At 43.3% G+C, this 17,159-nt stretch overlaps 12 protein-coding genes across 12 annotated transcripts; 6 read left to right on the top strand and 6 right to left on the bottom strand.

Annotated features, from left to right (window-relative positions):
• Positions 1-23: 23 nt before the first annotated feature.
• Positions 24-928, bottom strand: V1512DRAFT_246398 (SWIB/MDM2 domain-containing protein; the record flags this gene model as incomplete). Its single annotated transcript, XM_066914425.1, has 4 exons — positions 24-206; positions 257-670; positions 720-815; positions 869-928. 4 exons carry the CDS (start codon positions 926-928, stop codon positions 24-26), a joined length of 753 nt encoding a protein of 250 aa, XP_066773256.1.
• A 1,503-nt stretch (positions 929-2,431) lies between these two features.
• Positions 2,432-4,570, top strand: V1512DRAFT_251995 (uncharacterized protein; the record flags this gene model as incomplete). The annotated part of the gene is made up of 2 exons (XM_066914694.1): positions 2,432-3,498; positions 3,550-4,570. The coding sequence occupies 2 exons, from the start codon at positions 2,432-2,434 to the stop codon at positions 4,568-4,570; spliced, it is 2,088 nt and encodes a 695-aa protein (XP_066773255.1).
• V1512DRAFT_259710 (uncharacterized protein) lies at positions 4,564-5,718 on the bottom strand. The gene has a single exon (XM_066915700.1). The coding sequence runs from the start codon at positions 5,482-5,484 to the stop codon at positions 4,738-4,740; it is 747 nt and encodes a 248-aa protein (XP_066773254.1). The 5' UTR covers positions 5,485-5,718; the 3' UTR covers positions 4,564-4,737.
• A 227-nt stretch (positions 5,719-5,945) lies between these two features.
• On the top strand, positions 5,946-7,643 carry V1512DRAFT_235480 (Dcp2, box A domain-containing protein). The gene is made up of 3 exons (XM_066914091.1): positions 5,946-6,322; positions 6,375-6,860; positions 6,912-7,643. The coding sequence occupies exons 1-3, from the start codon at positions 6,209-6,211 to the stop codon at positions 7,377-7,379; spliced, it is 1,068 nt and encodes a 355-aa protein (XP_066773253.1). The 5' UTR covers positions 5,946-6,208; the 3' UTR covers positions 7,380-7,643.
• Positions 7,422-8,146, bottom strand: V1512DRAFT_259704 (mitochondrial 54S ribosomal protein mL43). Its single transcript, XM_066915699.1, has 4 exons — positions 8,009-8,146; positions 7,900-7,955; positions 7,748-7,851; positions 7,422-7,700 (listed from the first exon to the last, which is right to left on the bottom strand). The coding sequence occupies exons 1-4, from the start codon at positions 8,075-8,077 to the stop codon at positions 7,507-7,509; spliced, it is 423 nt and encodes a 140-aa protein (XP_066773252.1). The 5' UTR covers positions 8,078-8,146; the 3' UTR covers positions 7,422-7,506.
• A 65-nt stretch (positions 8,147-8,211) lies between these two features.
• On the top strand, positions 8,212-10,316 carry V1512DRAFT_107162 (uncharacterized protein). The gene is made up of 5 exons (XM_066912879.1): positions 8,212-9,535; positions 9,586-9,631; positions 9,674-9,768; positions 9,818-9,898; positions 9,946-10,316. The coding sequence occupies exons 1-5, from the start codon at positions 8,458-8,460 to the stop codon at positions 10,083-10,085; spliced, it is 1,440 nt and encodes a 479-aa protein (XP_066773251.1). The 5' UTR covers positions 8,212-8,457; the 3' UTR covers positions 10,086-10,316.
• Positions 9,887-10,455, top strand: V1512DRAFT_107189 (uncharacterized protein). Its single transcript, XM_066912880.1, has 2 exons — positions 9,887-9,898; positions 9,946-10,455. The coding sequence occupies exon 2, from the start codon at positions 10,090-10,092 to the stop codon at positions 10,360-10,362; it is 273 nt and encodes a 90-aa protein (XP_066773250.1). The 5' UTR covers positions 9,887-9,898; positions 9,946-10,089; the 3' UTR covers positions 10,363-10,455.
• V1512DRAFT_259701 (ribosomal biogenesis regulatory protein) lies at positions 10,402-11,116 on the bottom strand. The gene has a single exon (XM_066915698.1). The coding sequence runs from the start codon at positions 11,088-11,090 to the stop codon at positions 10,548-10,550; it is 543 nt and encodes a 180-aa protein (XP_066773249.1). The 5' UTR covers positions 11,091-11,116; the 3' UTR covers positions 10,402-10,547.
• Positions 11,117-11,290: 174 nt separating this feature from the next.
• On the top strand, positions 11,291-12,804 carry V1512DRAFT_274775 (WD40-repeat-containing domain protein). Its single transcript, XM_066917798.1, has 4 exons — positions 11,291-11,458; positions 11,518-12,320; positions 12,366-12,485; positions 12,538-12,804. Exons 1-4 carry the CDS (start codon positions 11,353-11,355, stop codon positions 12,556-12,558), a joined length of 1,050 nt encoding a protein of 349 aa, XP_066773248.1. The 5' UTR covers positions 11,291-11,352; the 3' UTR covers positions 12,559-12,804.
• Positions 12,687-14,806, bottom strand: V1512DRAFT_285609 (clasp N terminal-domain-containing protein). Its single transcript, XM_066918058.1, has 6 exons — positions 14,652-14,806; positions 14,532-14,596; positions 14,028-14,482; positions 13,406-13,985; positions 12,907-13,361; positions 12,687-12,855 (listed from the first exon to the last, which is right to left on the bottom strand). Exons 1-6 carry the CDS (start codon positions 14,704-14,706, stop codon positions 12,708-12,710), a joined length of 1,758 nt encoding a protein of 585 aa, XP_066773247.1. The 5' UTR covers positions 14,707-14,806; the 3' UTR covers positions 12,687-12,707.
• Positions 14,807-14,925: 119 nt separating this feature from the next.
• On the top strand, positions 14,926-16,175 carry V1512DRAFT_290003 (uncharacterized protein). The gene is made up of 3 exons (XM_066918199.1): positions 14,926-15,502; positions 15,547-15,589; positions 15,633-16,175. Exons 1-3 carry the CDS (start codon positions 15,116-15,118, stop codon positions 15,680-15,682), a joined length of 480 nt encoding a protein of 159 aa, XP_066773246.1. The 5' UTR covers positions 14,926-15,115; the 3' UTR covers positions 15,683-16,175.
• On the bottom strand, positions 15,423-17,051 carry V1512DRAFT_259695 (thioredoxin-like protein). The gene is made up of 3 exons (XM_066915697.1): positions 16,819-17,051; positions 16,679-16,775; positions 15,423-16,630 (listed from the first exon to the last, which is right to left on the bottom strand). The coding sequence occupies exons 1-3, from the start codon at positions 16,951-16,953 to the stop codon at positions 15,699-15,701; spliced, it is 1,164 nt and encodes a 387-aa protein (XP_066773245.1). The 5' UTR covers positions 16,954-17,051; the 3' UTR covers positions 15,423-15,698.
• Positions 17,052-17,159: the final 108 nt, after the last annotated feature.

The following is a 17,159-nucleotide window of genomic DNA, read 5'->3' as shown; positions in this document are numbered from 1 at the left end:
TTCGTTTGTTGAATGGCCTTGTCCTATGACTCCTTCCTGCGTAAATGCTTGCTCAAAATCTTGTTGACCCCAAAATACGTGACCGTGTTACCAAATACAGGTCTCATTTTGTCATCACATATTATCCACCGACCGTCATTCGGGTTCTTAAGCTGGTTATCATTCACGTACTTAAATACCTTCTGAACCACTGCTGGTCGTGACAACTAAAATCATGTTTAGTCATAGCACTTGCTTCTAAATATGCTTTGAATACCTCTGTTTCCCCTAAAAGCTCTGCCAATTGAGGACTTAGGAGATTTGTCGCATGAAACACACTGTTCCTGTTCACCGACCTTGGTTTTTTTTCCACCGAATTTCCATTTTTCTTTGCCCTTTGTCCACGGGTCGATGACCGAGCTGGACCGCCATTTCTTGTTCGAGATAAGTTTATTTCGCCGTGCAATTTAGCAGCAAGTTCTGCATCTGACTTTTCATGATCAACTTCGGCCTTCACTGGTATCAGTTTCTTCTTTCGTGCCGCTTTATCTTGTTTCGCTTGCACTTGTTTTGCATTTGCTTGTGATATATTGGCCTTAGCAGTTGAAGCTCCTTCAACATTCCGCCTCTTCTGCTCAATCTCATCCTGAATCTGGTTGAATCGATCTACTATCGTAGCGTCTAGTTGTTTCTGTGATATCATGAGCTTAAACGCCAACACTCAATAGCGCAGACTTCACCTTATACGCACTCAAATCGACATCAAAAAGATCCTCTATTGCGTTTCTGAGTCTCTTTGCTGAGACCTTGTCAGGATCGGCTACACGCAGTATAGCCTGGCATGATGGTCAGTCAGGTCAAATTTGCATGCTTCAACAGGAGCACTTACGTCAATGGTGGGAAGGTATTGCGCAAGATCAGTAGTAGTTCGCAAAGCTTGCCCACTCATACTTTTGCATCAAATTATCTCTCGCCCACTATGATTTATTGCGTTTATTGAAGCTCGATTTTTACAGTATAAGAATCTTTACAGGATATGCTCCTCAAACTCACTCTGTTCGAATAAACTCCAGTTGCCAGACCCTAAACCCTCAACGCATGTACGATAAATTCCCAATAGTTACATTTAAAGCGCCGAATAAAGTGCCGACTAAAGGCGCCTTTAAGTACCCAAAGCGCAATTGCGAAAACTTCTGGAGTTTCGGTTTGTTGCCACAAAATGCACAAGTTGCAATGCCACAATTACTATGTACAACTACTAAAAGGCGGTCCGTACGAAGTGCATAGGGACAACGCTGTGAGTCAATCTATATCAGCAGCAAGCAAAACTCTACCGGTGTTTAGTATGCCATCTCTCATAATCTATAATTGTTTGCATAAATGGCACCAGATCTAATCTACTGGATGGAATCGCAATCGTTGCAACGGGTGCAATTACATATAGAGATTTCTGCGACTTCCTTCTGTCAATGTGCTTTACTACTTGATCAGCGTTGCCAGACAGTCCTGCAATTTAAATCCTGACATATTTCAGCCCTTAATTCCTCAGAAACGTTGTTAAAATTGGTCATTGGCCCATAATCTGAGGCCATATTTATTCTTTGGACCATTAATGTCTTCGACATGTTCACCTTAGGTCTAGGCCAGCTTTTCTCTGTTCGTCAATGCACCATGATCTAACTGAGATATAAATGTAATACTTCATAGTAAACAATCGGGGTATTCGTTTACCGACGAAATAAATGCAGTCACCACAATATCTACTTCCCTATACCGCAATCACTATCGTCGAATGAGTGAGTACCCCTGCCCAGATAAAATCAGGAGTCACAGTTCAACCCCAGATTGGTATACAGCATTTGAGCGATTACTACTCAACTTTCACTCGAGTTCAATCATGAACCACAACCTTACACTCATATATGCGTATCTGCAGTGATACGTGTGTAAGCTCTGGTATAGAAATCACTAGCTAAAGCTGAGCTTGTTGCTGCGACATGTAGTCAACTCACTCATACTTTTAGTACCGAAATAGCATTACTACTTTATTGATGTACGACTGCTATTTTAGGTGTTACAAAACCTATGTCTACAGATTATTCTAGACTGCATCTTTAAACTCGTGTAGATTACAATTTCTGCGAATTTGTTGAAATTGATACTCTGCATATATATTAATCTACAGTATAAAGCGCCGTACGAATCTGCTACTTTGATCGATATCAGCGCTCGCACCGACTCTTAATCGCGCTAGAACTCAAAACTATTTCTCATTAAAACTCGAACCACTTCCCGCCTGGACCCAACCCTTTGCGTGTGGCTTCACAGATTTGTACACAATATAATATCGATGACTGGATCTACAGCAGCGACCATAAACTCCAAGCTGAACTAACTCAGTTTGAATGGTGAACACATTGAGGCTATGGACGATCACTCGTTAGCATCAAGAATGCCTTTTCCAGTATCGCAAAGTATAGCTCCAAGCCAATATCGCCCGCCATCGCCTTCCAAAACTCGAAATGACCGGTCAAGGGTCAGAAAATTATGGGAAGCACCACTTTCAGGTCAATATGTTCCTTATACTCTGAGGCGCAGGCTGAAGCGCGTCTCGCGTTTAACACTCGTTGCCATACTAGTCTGCTTTGCAATTCTCTTGTACATTCTTGGGGATAGTGGCAATATAAAGCCAGATCTTTTACAAGCGTCTACAAGAATTTTGCAAAGACCAATCAGATTGGCAGCCACAAGTGTTGTTTCACCAGTTGTTCTCAAAGACGCAGTTACACTTGGATCTACAGATGCGAACGGTGCGGCAGTCGCAATCAGCGAAACCGAGATTGAGGAACTCCGAAAACGCATCGAAGAAGAAGAAACTGCTAGGGCGACAGCGTCGCGATTGCAGCGCAAAAAATTTGATGATTTTGAAGATCAGATACAACAGATGAAAAGACTTGCCTCAAGTACTTTTCCTCTCAAACTTTTACGATACTGCTCTAACCCTCGGTATAAACCTTCAAATGCTAATTATCTGGTTTCCATTGAAAGTGCCGACGGTACAGTTACCAATCTCGACTTCGGCCCTTCGGATAGCCCACGGTACAATCCTAATCTACTGCCTTTCCCAAAAGGTTATAAGTATCCGTACTTGGGATTCGCGCGGCAATCTCCAGTATCAGTTTTGGTCCATCATGAGGTCGTTTTTTGCGAAATGGAGTGGGTCGAGGCTCAGGATATTGACCGAGATCGAACACTTCGATGCGCTGGTCCAACACACTTCACCGAGACTCTCGACTTGCCGGGATGGCCATCTCCCCCTGGTACATGTAAAGAATATGAATTTTTACATCTTGAACAAGGGCATACAGATCCACGCATATTTTTCTCGCCCTCTGGAGAGCCGCTAATGGTGATTGGAACAAACGGTCTTTCAAATTGCTTGAATCAGTATGTAATTGATTTACGGGCGATCATGCCTGATCTTAGTCAAAAGATGGACTTGACAGACGTGCCAGTTAAGTAGGTCGTCAGAGTAGTGTAGTTCATGACCAGAGATTGACACTTTAACAGATACAACAAATTGACTGAACTACCACGAGATCATTATAACGAAATTGAGAAGAATTGGTTTTTGATGTGGGATGAGAAGAACTTGGGATACGTACAACATGAAATTGAGAGACGGTCGGTGTCTTTTCTTGATGCCACACCGGCTGAGATTAAGAATTTGGTGCCAGCTCCATTCACCCCACCTGAAGCCTGCGTTGGTTTCTTGACACGCATTACTGATCCTGACGTTTCACATATTTACCTTCACCAGGCTACCAACTCACTTCGAGTCACGCTTTGTGACTTCCCCTGCATCCCGACAGTACATAACACTGTACTAATCGAGATGGTGCATCTCAAGTACAAGGCGACTCCGAATCTATACTACAAACGATACGTCATTGTCATGAACGCGACCGCACCGTTTGATATTATTGGCCGCACTGGAAATATTATGTACGCGGGAACAGATGACGACACGATGGTTTACACCATGAGTATGGTCTGGGACCACCAGAACCATCCAGGTCACGTCGAGTGGAATGAGGAAGAGCATGGTACAATCGTAATTCCTGAGGGATACGAACAACAAGAAGAGAAACCGATCTCAGTCACTGAAATTTTTCAGAAGTTACGCGAAGAAGACGACGACGATGATGCCTCTTCACCTGCACCGCAACAGCTGAGAAAGAGGGCAGTGGATGACCTTACTTCAAGGTCTGCAACTGATGGTACCTCGGCTGTACCAGAGATTATTACCTTTCCAGTATTGACCGAACACACAATACCACGAGTGGAGATATCTGCACAAGTACAAGCGGCCGCAGCCGCAGAGGCCGCTTCACAGCTAGGAAGAGCGCCAAGTAGAGCACCGCAAAGAAGGCGAAAGCGAAGACGCAATTCTTTGGTGAACCCGTACTATCATGGCTGGTTAGATGACACGTTGTTGATTAGCATTGGTATAGACGACACGAAAACGCAGGTCATGCATGCGCATGCTAGAGATTTACTAGAGTGCTTGCACTTATGTGAGACGCCTTGAGGACGAGAATTTGAATGATTCTGGCGTTTTGATGTGTATAACACTTTATTTACATAATTTTCTAGAAGCGAAAAGTATATGTAGCCGGGATATATTGATGCAGCTCGGCGGTACAGACTCCAAAGTAGTATAAAACTCAAAACGACGCGGGCCCAAGTCAAGTGAGCTTACTGATCTTTCTCGACCTGTGTGATTGATGGTGCTGCATGCGGGTCAAACAGCTTGTACCGCGTAGACGAAGACGATGACGAGGACGCGGCAAATGTATTCAGGTCTTGCTTCAAAGTGGTAAACGTGGCAGCATCCGGAACGTACTTTTCCGCACCTGGAAATGGGGTGTATGACTTTTGTGGCCTGGAGTATTTAGCTGGCACTTTATTGTGCATCATGCTAGATCGACCAAGATTATGAGAGTGGTGAGTGGGAATGTCAGGGTATTCTGAATCTAAAAATGTCATCATATCGCAGAACTGCTTTGCGGCCTTTTCCAGACCAACCAGCACAATCCTCCACGGCAAAACAACGACAATGAAAATCACAGCGACAAGTAGTTGATTCGAGCCAATAGCATCATGTACTAATCGAACAAACCATGCGGTGCTTAAGTTGCAAAGCGCCCCACAAATAATTTTACTAGGACTATTAATCAGTGCAAAAAATACTGCGTAAAATCGGACGAGCAGCATACCCAGTCCGCGCTGTTCGGACTGGCTTGCAACGTGTGTAGGTAAAGCATATTTAGACAACCCGAGCCACGCAGCAACATGTTGTAAATTTTTGAACACACGCGTAGACCATGCCGTTTCTGGCTGCCAGCGCTTAATCACAATCTCACCGCTAGGCTTTTGGTATACGGTAGTGTTTACATAAAAGCGAGAAGAGGCTCTAACAGGTTGTGCAGCAGGAAACTCCATAATTTCAGAAATACAGACAGACAGACAGACCTAGTTAGAAGTGGTATTTTACAGTAAACAGTGTGAGCGTAGTAAAAATCTCAAAGTTGACTAGTATAAGCCAAAGCGCAACCACAGACTAAAAAGTAGATTGTCACGTTAGCCATTGTTTACTTCAGGGGCTCTCCCTTATTTTAGCTTGAGCCTGGTGCTTATACTACTGCGGCCAAGTTATTTCAAGATTGGCCGTAAAATCTACAATCGATACTAACAAAACAAAGTGGTATTGCATTTTCATAGTCGTTTCTAAATTTCAGGGGATAAGGTTAAAGTCTATCTGCCATAACTTTTAAGGGTATTGTGTATATCATGCTGCTGTCTTGCATGAAGAGCAGGACAAAAAAACTCTTACCTTAATCCTAATACGAATCCCTTAAAATCGTTTACTGCTGAGCTATACCCTAACCACTAGTGTACTAAACCCACTTAATTTGTCATCGTTAAGAAGCGGAACATGCATGCCCACACTACGCATGGTCAGTCATGAGCATCTCTAGTGACTGACGAGCTATAGTGCGAGCTAAGACCAGACAAGACAAAGACAGCAAACAGCAAGATTTACTTGAAAATACTTAGACTAAGCTTGACCTAGAGTGTAATAGCTTGATCTAAAGTGCAATATACGTACGTATTGTTTTGGAAAGCCCATCTTCGCCGGATTAGTAGAATTTAATGATATGAGAGCATGCCGTTCCATTCGGCGTTCAATTTTGCATATGCGACGTTGAGCGAAGTATTAGACGACTTGTCGGTCCGGTTTATTGTTAACTGTCCACCTGAAGAGCTAGAGTCAGTCGAGGTATGTGCGGTTATCACTACAAAGTGATGAAGTGCTGATCTGGCGATTAAAGCGCATATGTTTCCAGGTTGAGGAAGCGCATTGGTTTTACGAAGATTTTGTTCGAGCAGAAAATCCTCAATTACCATCACTATCCCAGAAGAATTTCACGGCACGAATATTTGCACACTGCCCATTACTACGAAAATGGAGCGATATACAAGATCAAGCGTTTGCGGATTTTATAGAGTACAAGACGAGAGTTCCAGTGAGGGGAACAATCATTTTGAATGATACCATGGACCAGTGTATACTAGTTAAAGGATGGAAGTCGTCCGCTGGTTGGGGGTTTCCAAAGGGAAAGATCAATCAAGGTGAAAATGATAGCGCATGTGCGGTGCGAGAAGTTGTTGAAGAAACAGGATATGACGTTTCTGCGCTTTTGAAAGAAGAGGATTACATTGAGCTTACTATGCGAGAACAGCAAGTGCGGCTATATATAATTGTGGGCGTGCCTATGGATGCAGTGTTTCAACCACAAACACGGAAGGAAATCAGCGTGAGTTAAAAGCGGTAAAAGCAGTCTGATGACGTCTCTAACAGAGTCTAGAAAATTGAATGGTTCCCGTTAAGTTCATTACCAACATTTGCTGCCATTCGTGCTGATGCACCGACAGCTAACGGGATGAACCACAAGAAGTTTTATCTTGTCGCACCATTTATCAAGCCATTGCGCAAATGGATTAATGCACACAGACCACAGACAGCTCCTCAAATGACAATGAAGCATCAAAGCTCACCGGTTACTAGTGAATCGCGACAAGGAAAGTCTAAGGGGAAGAAAAAGAAACAGCTTGTACAAGACACGCAGTCTCTGAAGTCTGAGCTAGCATTAGAGCCGGAGCTAGAACCCGCACCGATGCCAGTACCAGCGCGGATGCCAATGACAGTGCCGACGTCAGCACCAATGGCAATGCCTATACCACTCCCAGCACCAGTACCTATGATGGTACCAGCGCCAAACCGTGCACCAGTACTTGATCCAGCTAAACAAATTCTTGCAATGATCAAGAAGTAGTCACTTCATCATTGCACGTATTTTAACATGACTCGAGCATCAAAGTACCGTAAAATTGATTCAATTTTGAAATATGCTATGTTACAAATTTAACTGCTATGTACAAAACTACAAACCGCCGTTTCCTTTAGATCTTATGTCTGTACTTGGCAAGCACATGAAATGGACTCCATACACCTCTTGGTCCCTCATTTTCCGAATGCACCGGATTAACCATGCGCTTGAGTTTGTATCCAGATGCATCCCGGATGATTCTTACCTTGTCGTTGATTTCGGCTGTGGTCATATTTCGTACGCAAATAACTTTTTGTTTTCCGTTCACTTGGATAGTTAGAATAAAATGTTAACTTAATTTAGTTATAACATACTGTAGTTTCCGGTAATGAGAGGATGGCCGGACTTAATTTTGACCTCAATCTCTACTCCACGGTTCTCACGGGCAAATTTTCCGAGCGCATCGTTCAGATATTTCCTTTGCTTCTGTCAATAAAGTGTATACAGTATCCTTAGAGATGTATACCTTATTCCCAGTGAACTTCCTCCCGAGTTGCAATACTGAAATGTAATTTTTTTGCACTGGCGCTAATGTTAGCGAAAGACTCAGACAACTTCGATAAAAAAAAACATACAGGTAAAACAAAAGCACCCACACCATTTCGGGCTACGGAAATACCTCTTCTGACCGCTGCGACTGTCATATTGTGTAGCGAGATAGTATCGGATGGTTCAATTTTCGTCAATTTCGTTTTATGATTGTCATTAATTGAGGGTGTTGTACGTTTTGTAAACCACGGGGGTTGTACTATCTTGATTAATGGTATCAATCTTTGTGACGCGTCGCACAAGGTTCACGCCTTGCATGCATACAGGGGTATCAAAACGTTAAGTTACCCCTTTAGCACTATTAGACATTCCAACCAAATGCTTAACTCCCTTGCATTCACAAACCTCCTCGACAACAAAATAAATCACTGTACTACTCTTTTAAGTCTTCTCAACCTTTACTTGCTGTTATGCTCTTACTGTGACTTTCTGAATTCACCTAATTTCAGCTCAATTACATATCGACACTGACATAATGCCACTGACAACATCCCGCCGACGATCCGGTTTTTTCTCACGACCAAAGTCGATGGTCATTGACACCGAAAAGGCAGCTGAAGCCGTCGAAGAGAATCGTCTTCAGACAATAAAGCATGGGAAACGGTGGTCAGGAAATAGGAGCAGCGCAAGTACGGTTTCTTCAACTACATCACGTTCAATGTCGACGATGTCTCTCTCGTCAAATCTGTCGGACTCAGTTGGACATCAACGATCACCAACATCGGGTGGGCCCACACTGGTGCCATCCATAGCACCAGTTGAGCAATTACCAGAGTCAACACTCGATAAGAATTTAGGATCATCTCCTACGACAGAATGGCCATCTAAGAGAGATATCTTCGGACGGCTAAAGTTATCGCTTGATCGACGGAAAATGCCATGGTCGCCATCAAAAAAAAATCTTGCTTCAATTGCAGCGTCTGAACCACAAAATGATCTTGTTCAGCTGAAAGATGGGCGTGTTGTTTCGTCTATAATTACTAAGCCCACCTCCGTCACACCTACTCGGCACCAGACAGACGCTTGGAAAGAAAAAACAAATGCTGCCAGCACTCTATTTAGTTTTAACAGCAGTAAACGGTATATGTCGTTGTCGCCGCCCTCAAGCGTGTCTTTTGAATCGTCGTCATTATCATCACCTTCGTCATTGTCGTCAGCGCGTCAATCCAGCTCGCCCACCTCGTCGGTTTCGTCATCTTCATCCCCAGCTTCATCTCCGACCAAAGCTCCATGCGACTTCATTCCAGCAACTATCAATGAAGACGCTTTGAACGAAACAACTGACTCTGAACGTACAAGCTACAACGACTCAGCCGATTTCATCACAGCGAAATTAGTACCAAAAATGGAACTTCCTGATATGTCGCTTCATCGCATGCGTCTAATACCGCGTGGGCGGCGGCATAATAACGGCACTCAGGGCAGGCCACAGACAGTTGTCGGATTTTTTCGTCAGAGTAGAATATTTTCTGGTTTAAATACAAAGACATGCAATGTGTTTGGAATGTCATTGCGAGAAGCAACTATGCTTACTAGGCTTGGCAGCGAACGAAGTAAGTGCTTCCAGGACAATTGAAGATGACGTATTTTAATGTTTAACCAGCTGATAGCAGTTATTGGACCCCATCAATTGTACCTAAATGCATTGAGTGAGTTTGCCGTCGTTAGCATTAGTCACTACTAACAGACAGATATTTAAATAAATACGGTTTGCACGAGGAAGGTCTTTACCGTGTATCGGGTAGCATGTCAGGAGTTGAAGAATTGAAAAAAGAGATTTCTTTCTGTAAGTTTGTTGGTGTGCATATGATAAATGCCATTATTGACAGTGACAGATGGTCCGCATATGGTTTTACGACCAGAAGACCATGATGTGCATGCTGTTGCCTCGCTTTTAAAGTCATATATTCGCTCATGTAGGTTTGAAGAATAACTGCTCTATATATGTGCTAATAAGTGGCAGTACCAGAAGAGTTGGTCATACCCAGTCCGTGCTTGTTTAGTATCTTGAGACGAATGTCGGACGAGGTTCCGTACGAGGATGTTAGCAATTATCTGAGCACACTTCCAGTATATGTAAGCTTTTACTCGTGGCGTGGATGAGCTGATGCTAATTATAAAGAACTTTCATCTGCTGAAGATGTTGTGCTCGCATTTTCATCTGGTTGTAGCATCCAGCCACAAGAACCGGATGACATTGACAAATCTCGTTTTAATTTTGTGTCCTACGCTGCGTGTAGATGGCAAGTTCCTTTCGTGGATAGTTGACGACGTTGAACACTGTTTTGGATCTGAATCCAATGAGACTATGCGGTCGAATGAGCGGGCGGCTATAATCACCGAGACTAAGCTTGCACTTGACAAGAGTACTGTCGTCTGATGTAGTATGTCACGAGCAGTAACGATACGAATAATGATAATCACGGCGCAAGACAATTTTATTTTGGAAAAATGCATTGCACGTAGCTGCGTAGTTTTTTTTAAATTCATGACCCTAACCAATACGTATTATACATAAACGAAACCCCGAGCGAATGACTAACAGATAATGCAAAGGAAATCAGCTTATTTTGAAGACTTTTTTTTCTTTTTGTCAGGGTTGCCATCGTCGGCAACTTCACCTTTCTCGTCAACTTCAACAATCCATGGCTCATCGCTATTCTTTCCCTTGTAACCCCACTTCTTGACCCATTCTCCTTTTTGCTCGTCGTAAGTCATGCTGCCTTCATTACGGGCCTTCGGTGTGATACCTTTCTGCTTAGCAAACTTCTCCCACTTTGTGAGCGGCTTCGGGACAGGTACAGGCTTCTCTCTCGGCAGTCTTGTCGTGGGCTCTGGCAACTTGACAAAAACACCATCATTTGCATTAACCTCACCGCCTGTTCTACCACCAGTCACGACTGGCAACGCAAGAATTTGGTTAATAAGCAGCTGAGCAGAATCACGGGCAAACGATTGGATGTACTCTTCCCTTTTTGCTTCATCTTTTGAAGTCATGATCTCGCTGTCCATCATTGTTGTGTCCATAACAGCAAGATTTCCAATATCGTATGCAGCTGGTATTTCCCGTTCGACTGTTACAGGTCTAGATCCAATTGATTCTGCCATCGTGCTGTTGAATACAAGTGAAATCCCGTGCAAAAAATATATTTTTTAAAAAATTTTGGCGTTGGGAGAAATAGCCCTATAATCCGGGTAAAATAGATTAGCTGGTCTGTGTGTCATAGTTCCGGCGGGGGTTCCCGCATATTATGGACTGACCAGAACTCTAATTTTCTCGAGCCCCATATCGATCCTCCCTGCTTCTTCGATTTTGTTGTGCTTTAAGTCTTGTCATCCCTTTTCCAGTCATACATCACTCTCCTTGAGAATGGTCACAAATGATATTCAGGATAAAATTCAGGCAGCTCGTCAAGAAGTCGAGCTGCTGAAGGAAAAAATTAGGCGACGCAAAGAGGAATTGGATGATACTGATAGTATGCCCCTGATCTTTTCACTATATGATCCTGTACTAATCTGATCCTTCTGTTCATAGTCAAGAAAATGGCAGTGAATGTTGACCCACTGCCGCGAATGACAATGAAGATTCGTCGAACATTGAAAGGCCATCTCGCTAAAATTTACTCAATGCATTGGTCGACCGACAGACGACATTTGGTCTCGGCCTCACAGGACGGCAAGCTTATAGTCTGGGACGCATATACGTCAAACAAGGTTAATGCGATTCCACTTAGGTCATCATGGGTTATGACTTGTGCTTACTCTCCATCGGGAAACTTCATTGCTTGTGGTGGCCTTGACAATGTGTGCTCAATCTACTCAACTCATGCTCGCAGTGACCAAACGTCAAGAGTAACCCGTGAATTGCAAGGTCACTCTGGATACATTTCCTGTTGTCGATTTCTAAACGACCGTCGGATCTTGACTGCATCTGGTGACATGACTTGTATGCTTTGGGATGTCGATACAGGCACGAAAGTCCAAGAATTTGCGGACCATCTTGGCGACGTCATGTCCCTTAGTATCAATCCGACAAATGCGAATGTCTTTGTGTCTGGTGCGTGTGATACGTTTGCAAAAACTTGGGATATCCGTGTTGGCAAAGCCGTTCAGACGTTTGCAGGCCATGACCTGGATATCAATGCGGTCCAATTCTTCCCTGACGGTAGCTCGTTTGCGACCGGATCGGACGATTCTACTTGCCGTCTGTTTGATATTCGAGCTGATCGTGAACTGAATAAGTATACCTTGCCATCGATAAACTGCGGCATCACGTCTGTAGCGTTTTCTCAATCGGGTAGACTCTTATTTGCAGGCTACGATGACTTCGAATGCAAAGTACGTACTTCTGTAACACTTTTTTTTACTTGACTAATCACATAGGTTTGGGATGTTTTGCGCGGCGATAAGGTTGCGTCTCTTAGTGGACACGACAACAGAGTCAGCTGTATTGGCTTAAGCAATGACGGCTACAGTCTCTGCACTGGATCTTGGGATTCTTTAGTAAGTTTTGACTCAGTGAATCGGCAAGAACTGTTCCTAACTTCTTTTCCAGCTGAAAGTTTGGACTCCATGATACGAAATATGTTATAGAACGTAGTGGGTTGATATATCGAAGTTTAATGATAAGCGATAAAAAACACAATTTGTGTTTAGTGTGTTTCTATGCAATTTACTATGGGTTTTGGTTTAAATTAGTCCAAATTAGTCCAAATTATCATTTATTCAGCTCCTATTGAGCAGCGCACTTCTATCAAATGTTCGAAACGATGGGCGTTTGACAGGCTCAGATTTAGCAGGCGCTTTAGTGTCTTGATTTGGGTTCAACTTTTCAAGAGCTTTCCTCGCTGGAGGATCTAAGGTTTTCATAATACTGCTCAGTTGTTAACACTAAAACCGCAAGACCACAGTAATATGTACTTACAATGGAGCTCGGCTTGGCCAGATATTGACAAATTCCCAAAAAGTTGGCCTGATGGTTTCACGAACTTTTGGGTTTGCGTCGGTCAAACAATGCTTAATACTCCCTTCGAACAATTCAACACAGTTGAATCCTTCCATCACAGTCTTTCTATTTTGATGTACAGCAAGTAACAGTTGCAGCCAGCTGCATCCATAAAGTCTAGTCTGCGCGTTCTTGTCACGACAGGCTGCTGCAACCAGGCTCGCGATCCGAGATTGGAATGACGTGTGAGCAAGAAGGACCACGACCGCCGCATGCGCGTTCTGTGCAGCAATTTTCTTCGTCGAAGATGATAGCTTAATGAGCGATTGAAGAAAGCTGTCAACAAACGGGTCAATCGCTGCACCCACCATGACAGCCAAATCCATAATTAGCTTGCAGCCATGTGCACTTAGAGTAGTACGTAATGATGACGCCTTATGATTAGCTTTTGCACTACGTTAAACACCATACGACTTACTGATTTGTTGATACCATCAACTTGTCCTTTTAGACAAGTGATAAAAACCACAATATGTTCTGTGACGGCGTTCCCTCGAGTCAGCTCACGAAGCAGAACAATATTTCTCTGCCTTTGTTCCCAGTTGAATTCAGATTCTTTGCCCTCGAATACAGTCGCAAGTGAGTCCATATAGCTTTCTAAATCATCTGCAGATGTGACGTGATACGTCTTTAAGTCGTCAAGCCCAGTGCCGGGAACTTTTTTCACAAGCAATTCGATTGTAGGCGCTAACTCTGTCGAGGCCGCGGTCGCATTTACAACGGCAGTGGGCAAAATTCTGTTACTGTCATGTATTGTGCTGACAACAGCAGCTAGCGGAGTGCGCCGTTGAGGAGTCGGAGCTATATTAGTCTGTGCATCCGGGGTCGTCATTTTACCAAACTCGACCACTGGCGTTGGTGCAGGTGCTGGCGCTAACGTCGGTGTAGGTTCATCATAAATACCGAGCTCTTTCAATATTTCCACTGCTATGTCAGTTTTAATGTCTTGACTCTCAATTGCTGATTTGAGATCAGCTAATGCCTGTGGAGGCGAGGTTCTAAAATGTTAGTGACGAAATGCTACATTATTGACCGCTTACTTGTATAAATCTAATATGCAAGTCTTACATGCCCGCTGCACAATCTCACTTGTATCTCTCAACGAGCTCACAATGTCGAAAAGCAGTGTTCGAGGTGAAAACTTAGGCTCCAGCAACTGCAGGGAACACAAAAATCCAAGCGTCTCTGCGCGGACTCTGTCACTATCATTTAAGAATCCAGATCTTCGAAGACATCTTTCTACATCCAAACTAGTCGCTCGCCAATAATCTGTAAGCGCTTTGCGCGCAATGTCGTGTACCTTGTTGGTATCGACCAGTTTTTCAATCAGTACAGGTACCACATCGTTGGCATACCGACGCAGCTTAGGTTGATCTTGAAAAAATATGCGTTTGACTAAATGGCATAAACAAGCAAATGAGTACTGTGAAACTTTGACTTCAGGGTTAAAAGACCCTTTGATTAAAGAGGAGAAGAAAAGTTCAATTGCTTTTGGCTGATGCTGTCAGTACGTCACCACTCATGCGATAATATACTTTACTTACTTCAACAGCTTGATGCTTAAATTCATGCCTCAAAAAACTCAGTGACTCGACAAGTGCGTTAATATCTGGACTATTGTCAATTCCCCCAATTGTTAAAGGCACATTGTGACAAAGACTGACCTTGTTCTCGCTGTTCAAACAGTTGTTGCAGCGCAAATGCCTCTTGATAAGACATTAAACAAAATAAAACAAATTAAACAATCTTGTGATTTGGGAAATTCTAGATGAGCGCGGTTGCAATTTGGTGAAGGCGTTTGATGCTGATTTGTTTACCATGCAGAATTATAATGAACAAGATGGTGCCGAACGGTTGTCATAGCAACAACATTTAAAGTTCAAATATCTGAACCTTATCCATAGACAAGAACCTCAGCTCAGTCATAAATGCTAGACAATTGAACGGCACATTAAATGTCACTGTGTTATCTAAATACACAATGTCTTTAATTCAGTAGAGCAATTGACATTTATTGCTGACTATTTACACTGCCGAACACTGGCGAGTTTTCGCTATACAGTCTTTCAAGGATCAAAGTACTATACACCCGTAATTTGCGTGGACAAAAATCAGCTTCTCCTACAGAATGACCGATAAACCGGAAGGCATAGAAATCGAAGCCACTGAGCAGACTCGCGATGCTCTTGGGATAGCAATGCAGCCAACTGCAGATCAGCTAGTTGCGGAGAAATCGGCGTCAGAGAGCCCAAGCCCTAGCACAGATTCATTTGAAGACGCACGAGCAGAAGTAATTTCAGACACGGCCGACAGAAACGACGATGACGAAGCTGAAGTGACGCTGGACGAATTAACTGGTGAAGGCGACACAACCGAAAAACGTCCTCAACTGCAATCAGCAACAAGAGCTGCGGCAGTGAGATTGCAAGAGACAGCTCGGGCACAAGCGCAGCCAGTAGCAGTGATTGAAACTCAGAGCCTGCAAGAAGAAATTGATTATTTACTTGATTCGTTCGTATGTTTCAATAAAGGGCATTCTTTAGTGGTACTAATCAACAGAGTGACCGCTTTCACAAGTCCTCAAAAGAAATTACTACGAGAAGTAAGTGCACTGAATAATACGTAGATACATACTAACGGCTTAGTGGACGACGTACTACGGAGAATGGACGAATTGGAACGAAAATTACATTGAATTTTCCTGTACATAATCAGAAATCCAAACCATCATGCCCGAATGTAAACTTCTCCATAGTAGGCTCAGTTTCAACAGGAAGTGGTCCAGTCAACTTTTCCAAAATGTCCGACAGAATGTTGTATCTGACTGTGAATTGATCGGATTTTTCTCGGGCCATTTGGCCTCGCGCCAAAATGTGTCCCAGTCGGGCAATTTCCGACTTCAAGTACTTCATTCCTTTAACCGAATACTTTTCAATTACTTTTGCGTAATACTTTGCATTTGGACCTTTTGCTGTCCTGGCAAACTCGACGGCCTCGGCAACCGCATCCATCAGTTCACCATCTGTGTCTTCTCTGAGCTTATAAATAAATGGTGCAAATTCAAGATCGATTCCAGCAAATTCATCCAAACTACCGTCCATTTTTCTATGGGTGCCAGCAAAGCCATTGATGAAGTTCACAAAAGCTTCAGGTGATCGGCCAAGATCGTAGTCAATAGGATCTACAGCCTCGCCTTTTGGAAAGAACTTGATGGTTGGATATCCACTAACACCGTACAATGAAGGAGTGACTCGGGTTGCTGGATCAGTTGTGTCCATCTTTGCAATTATAACGTTCTTGTCCGGCGCAAACACTTGTGCTGCTGCTTCATATGCCGGTGCCATAGCCTTACAATGTCCACACCAGCTAGCTGTGAACGCAACAAGAACATCTTTGTTGGGATCAAGGGCGACCTCCTTAAAATCATCATCAGTCAACATGCGAACAGCCTGTGGCGGGCCCTTAGGCTTAGGTGCCCTCAGTCCTGTTTGAGCAGTAATGAATTCCATAAATGAGTCTAGGTTTCGACCTTTGTCATAGCTGACCGCTTCGCCTCCCTTGCCATCAAAATATTTGATTGTCGGAAATCCTTCAATTCCATACCTTTTTGTTGCTTTTCTGTGTCTATCACCGTCAATCTTCGCTAAAAACAGATTGTTAGATCAATTTGGATACCATATCAAATACTTACCAATCTGGATCTTATCCTTCTTGTTGGCGTACGAATCAGCTAGATCTTCATAGATTGGAGCCAAGTTTTTACAGTGACCACACCATCTCGCATAGAACTGTCTAATCAGTATGTAAATCTCCAATAACTAAATCACATACCTCAACAAGAGTCGGTGTGCCACCATTAACAACCAGCTGATCAAATGTCTTGTCTGTCAATTCGACGACATTGCTAGCAGTTACTGCCGCTGCTAGCAGAACGATATATGTAATGATTCCGCCGAGAACTTTCATCTCCTAGTTTACAAGTGTGATTCTGACCAAAATTTTATCTGTATGTATTATTCGCGATGGCGTGTGAGTGAGGTGATCAATTTATATGGAACACGCCTTCGAAGAGATGCCAGATGTTCAAAATGAATAAGCCAAACTAAGCACACCTCCTGACACGTGACATAAACCTTATATTTACTAAGTAAGGGTATGGTACTGGAATCTCT

The sequence above is a fragment of the Lipomyces arxii genome (assembly GCF_038497795.1).
Source record: "Lipomyces arxii strain Phaff 12-163 unplaced genomic scaffold V1512scaffold_3, whole genome shotgun sequence".
Taxonomy (NCBI): domain Eukaryota; kingdom Fungi; phylum Ascomycota; class Lipomycetes; order Lipomycetales; family Lipomycetaceae; genus Lipomyces; species Lipomyces arxii.
This window is presented reverse-complemented; position numbering and strand designations above follow the sequence as displayed.

Bases quoted from the DNA above. Each gene is read 5' to 3' on its own strand.
- V1512DRAFT_285609 (XM_066918058.1), bottom strand. From the start codon at position 14,706: ATGTCTTATCAAGAGGCATTTGCGCTGCAACAACTGTTTGAACAGCGA. The intron at 14,597-14,651 runs GTCAGTCTTTGT...ACAATAGTCCAG, and splicing joins GTTTGAACAGCGAGAACAAG to ATATTAACGCACTTGTCGAG. The intron at 13,986-14,027 runs GTAAGCGGTCAA...CTAACATTTTAG, and splicing joins TGCATATTAGATTTATACAA to AACCTCGCCTCCACAGGCAT.
- V1512DRAFT_290003 (XM_066918199.1), top strand. From the start codon at position 15,116: ATGACCGATAAACCGGAAGGCATAGAAATCGAAGCCACTGAGCAGACT. The intron at 15,503-15,546 runs GTATGTTTCAAT...ACTAATCAACAG, and splicing joins ATTATTTACTTGATTCGTTC to AGTGACCGCTTTCACAAGTC. The intron at 15,590-15,632 runs GTAAGTGCACTG...CTAACGGCTTAG, and splicing joins AAAAGAAATTACTACGAGAA to TGGACGACGTACTACGGAGA.
- V1512DRAFT_235480 (XM_066914091.1), top strand. From the start codon at position 6,209: ATGCCGTTCCATTCGGCGTTCAATTTTGCATATGCGACGTTGAGCGAA. The intron at 6,323-6,374 runs GTATGTGCGGTT...TGGCGATTAAAG, and splicing joins AAGAGCTAGAGTCAGTCGAG to CGCATATGTTTCCAGGTTGA. The intron at 6,861-6,911 runs GTGAGTTAAAAG...AACAGAGTCTAG, and splicing joins AAACACGGAAGGAAATCAGC to AAAATTGAATGGTTCCCGTT.
- V1512DRAFT_107189 (XM_066912880.1), top strand. From the start codon at position 10,090: ATGCTAATTATAAAGAACTTTCATCTGCTGAAGATGTTGTGCTCGCAT.
- V1512DRAFT_259701 (XM_066915698.1), bottom strand. From the start codon at position 11,090: ATGGCAGAATCAATTGGATCTAGACCTGTAACAGTCGAACGGGAAATA.
- V1512DRAFT_259695 (XM_066915697.1), bottom strand. From the start codon at position 16,953: ATGAAAGTTCTCGGCGGAATCATTACATATATCGTTCTGCTAGCAGCG. The intron at 16,776-16,818 runs GTATGTGATTTA...CTGATTAGACAG, and splicing joins GCACACCGACTCTTGTTGAG to TTCTATGCGAGATGGTGTGG. The intron at 16,631-16,678 runs GTAAGTATTTGA...ATCTGTTTTTAG, and splicing joins GAAGGATAAGATCCAGATTG to CGAAGATTGACGGTGATAGA.
- V1512DRAFT_107162 (XM_066912879.1), top strand. From the start codon at position 8,458: ATGCCACTGACAACATCCCGCCGACGATCCGGTTTTTTCTCACGACCA. The intron at 9,536-9,585 runs GTAAGTGCTTCC...ATGTTTAACCAG, and splicing joins TAGGCTTGGCAGCGAACGAA to CTGATAGCAGTTATTGGACC. The intron at 9,899-9,945 runs GTAGGTTTGAAG...AATAAGTGGCAG, and splicing joins AAAGTCATATATTCGCTCAT to TACCAGAAGAGTTGGTCATA.
- V1512DRAFT_274775 (XM_066917798.1), top strand. From the start codon at position 11,353: ATGGTCACAAATGATATTCAGGATAAAATTCAGGCAGCTCGTCAAGAA. The intron at 11,459-11,517 runs GTATGCCCCTGA...TTCTGTTCATAG, and splicing joins GGAATTGGATGATACTGATA to TCAAGAAAATGGCAGTGAAT. The intron at 12,486-12,537 runs GTAAGTTTTGAC...CTTCTTTTCCAG, and splicing joins CTGGATCTTGGGATTCTTTA to CTGAAAGTTTGGACTCCATG.
- V1512DRAFT_259710 (XM_066915700.1), bottom strand. From the start codon at position 5,484: ATGGAGTTTCCTGCTGCACAACCTGTTAGAGCCTCTTCTCGCTTTTAT.
- V1512DRAFT_259704 (XM_066915699.1), bottom strand. From the start codon at position 8,077: ATGACAGTCGCAGCGGTCAGAAGAGGTATTTCCGTAGCCCGAAATGGT. The intron at 7,852-7,899 runs GTATACATCTCT...ACAGAAGCAAAG, and splicing joins GGAAGTTCACTGGGAATAAG to GAAATATCTGAACGATGCGC. The intron at 7,701-7,747 runs GTATGTTATAAC...TAACTATCCAAG, and splicing joins TCTCATTACCGGAAACTACA to TGAACGGAAAACAAAAAGTT.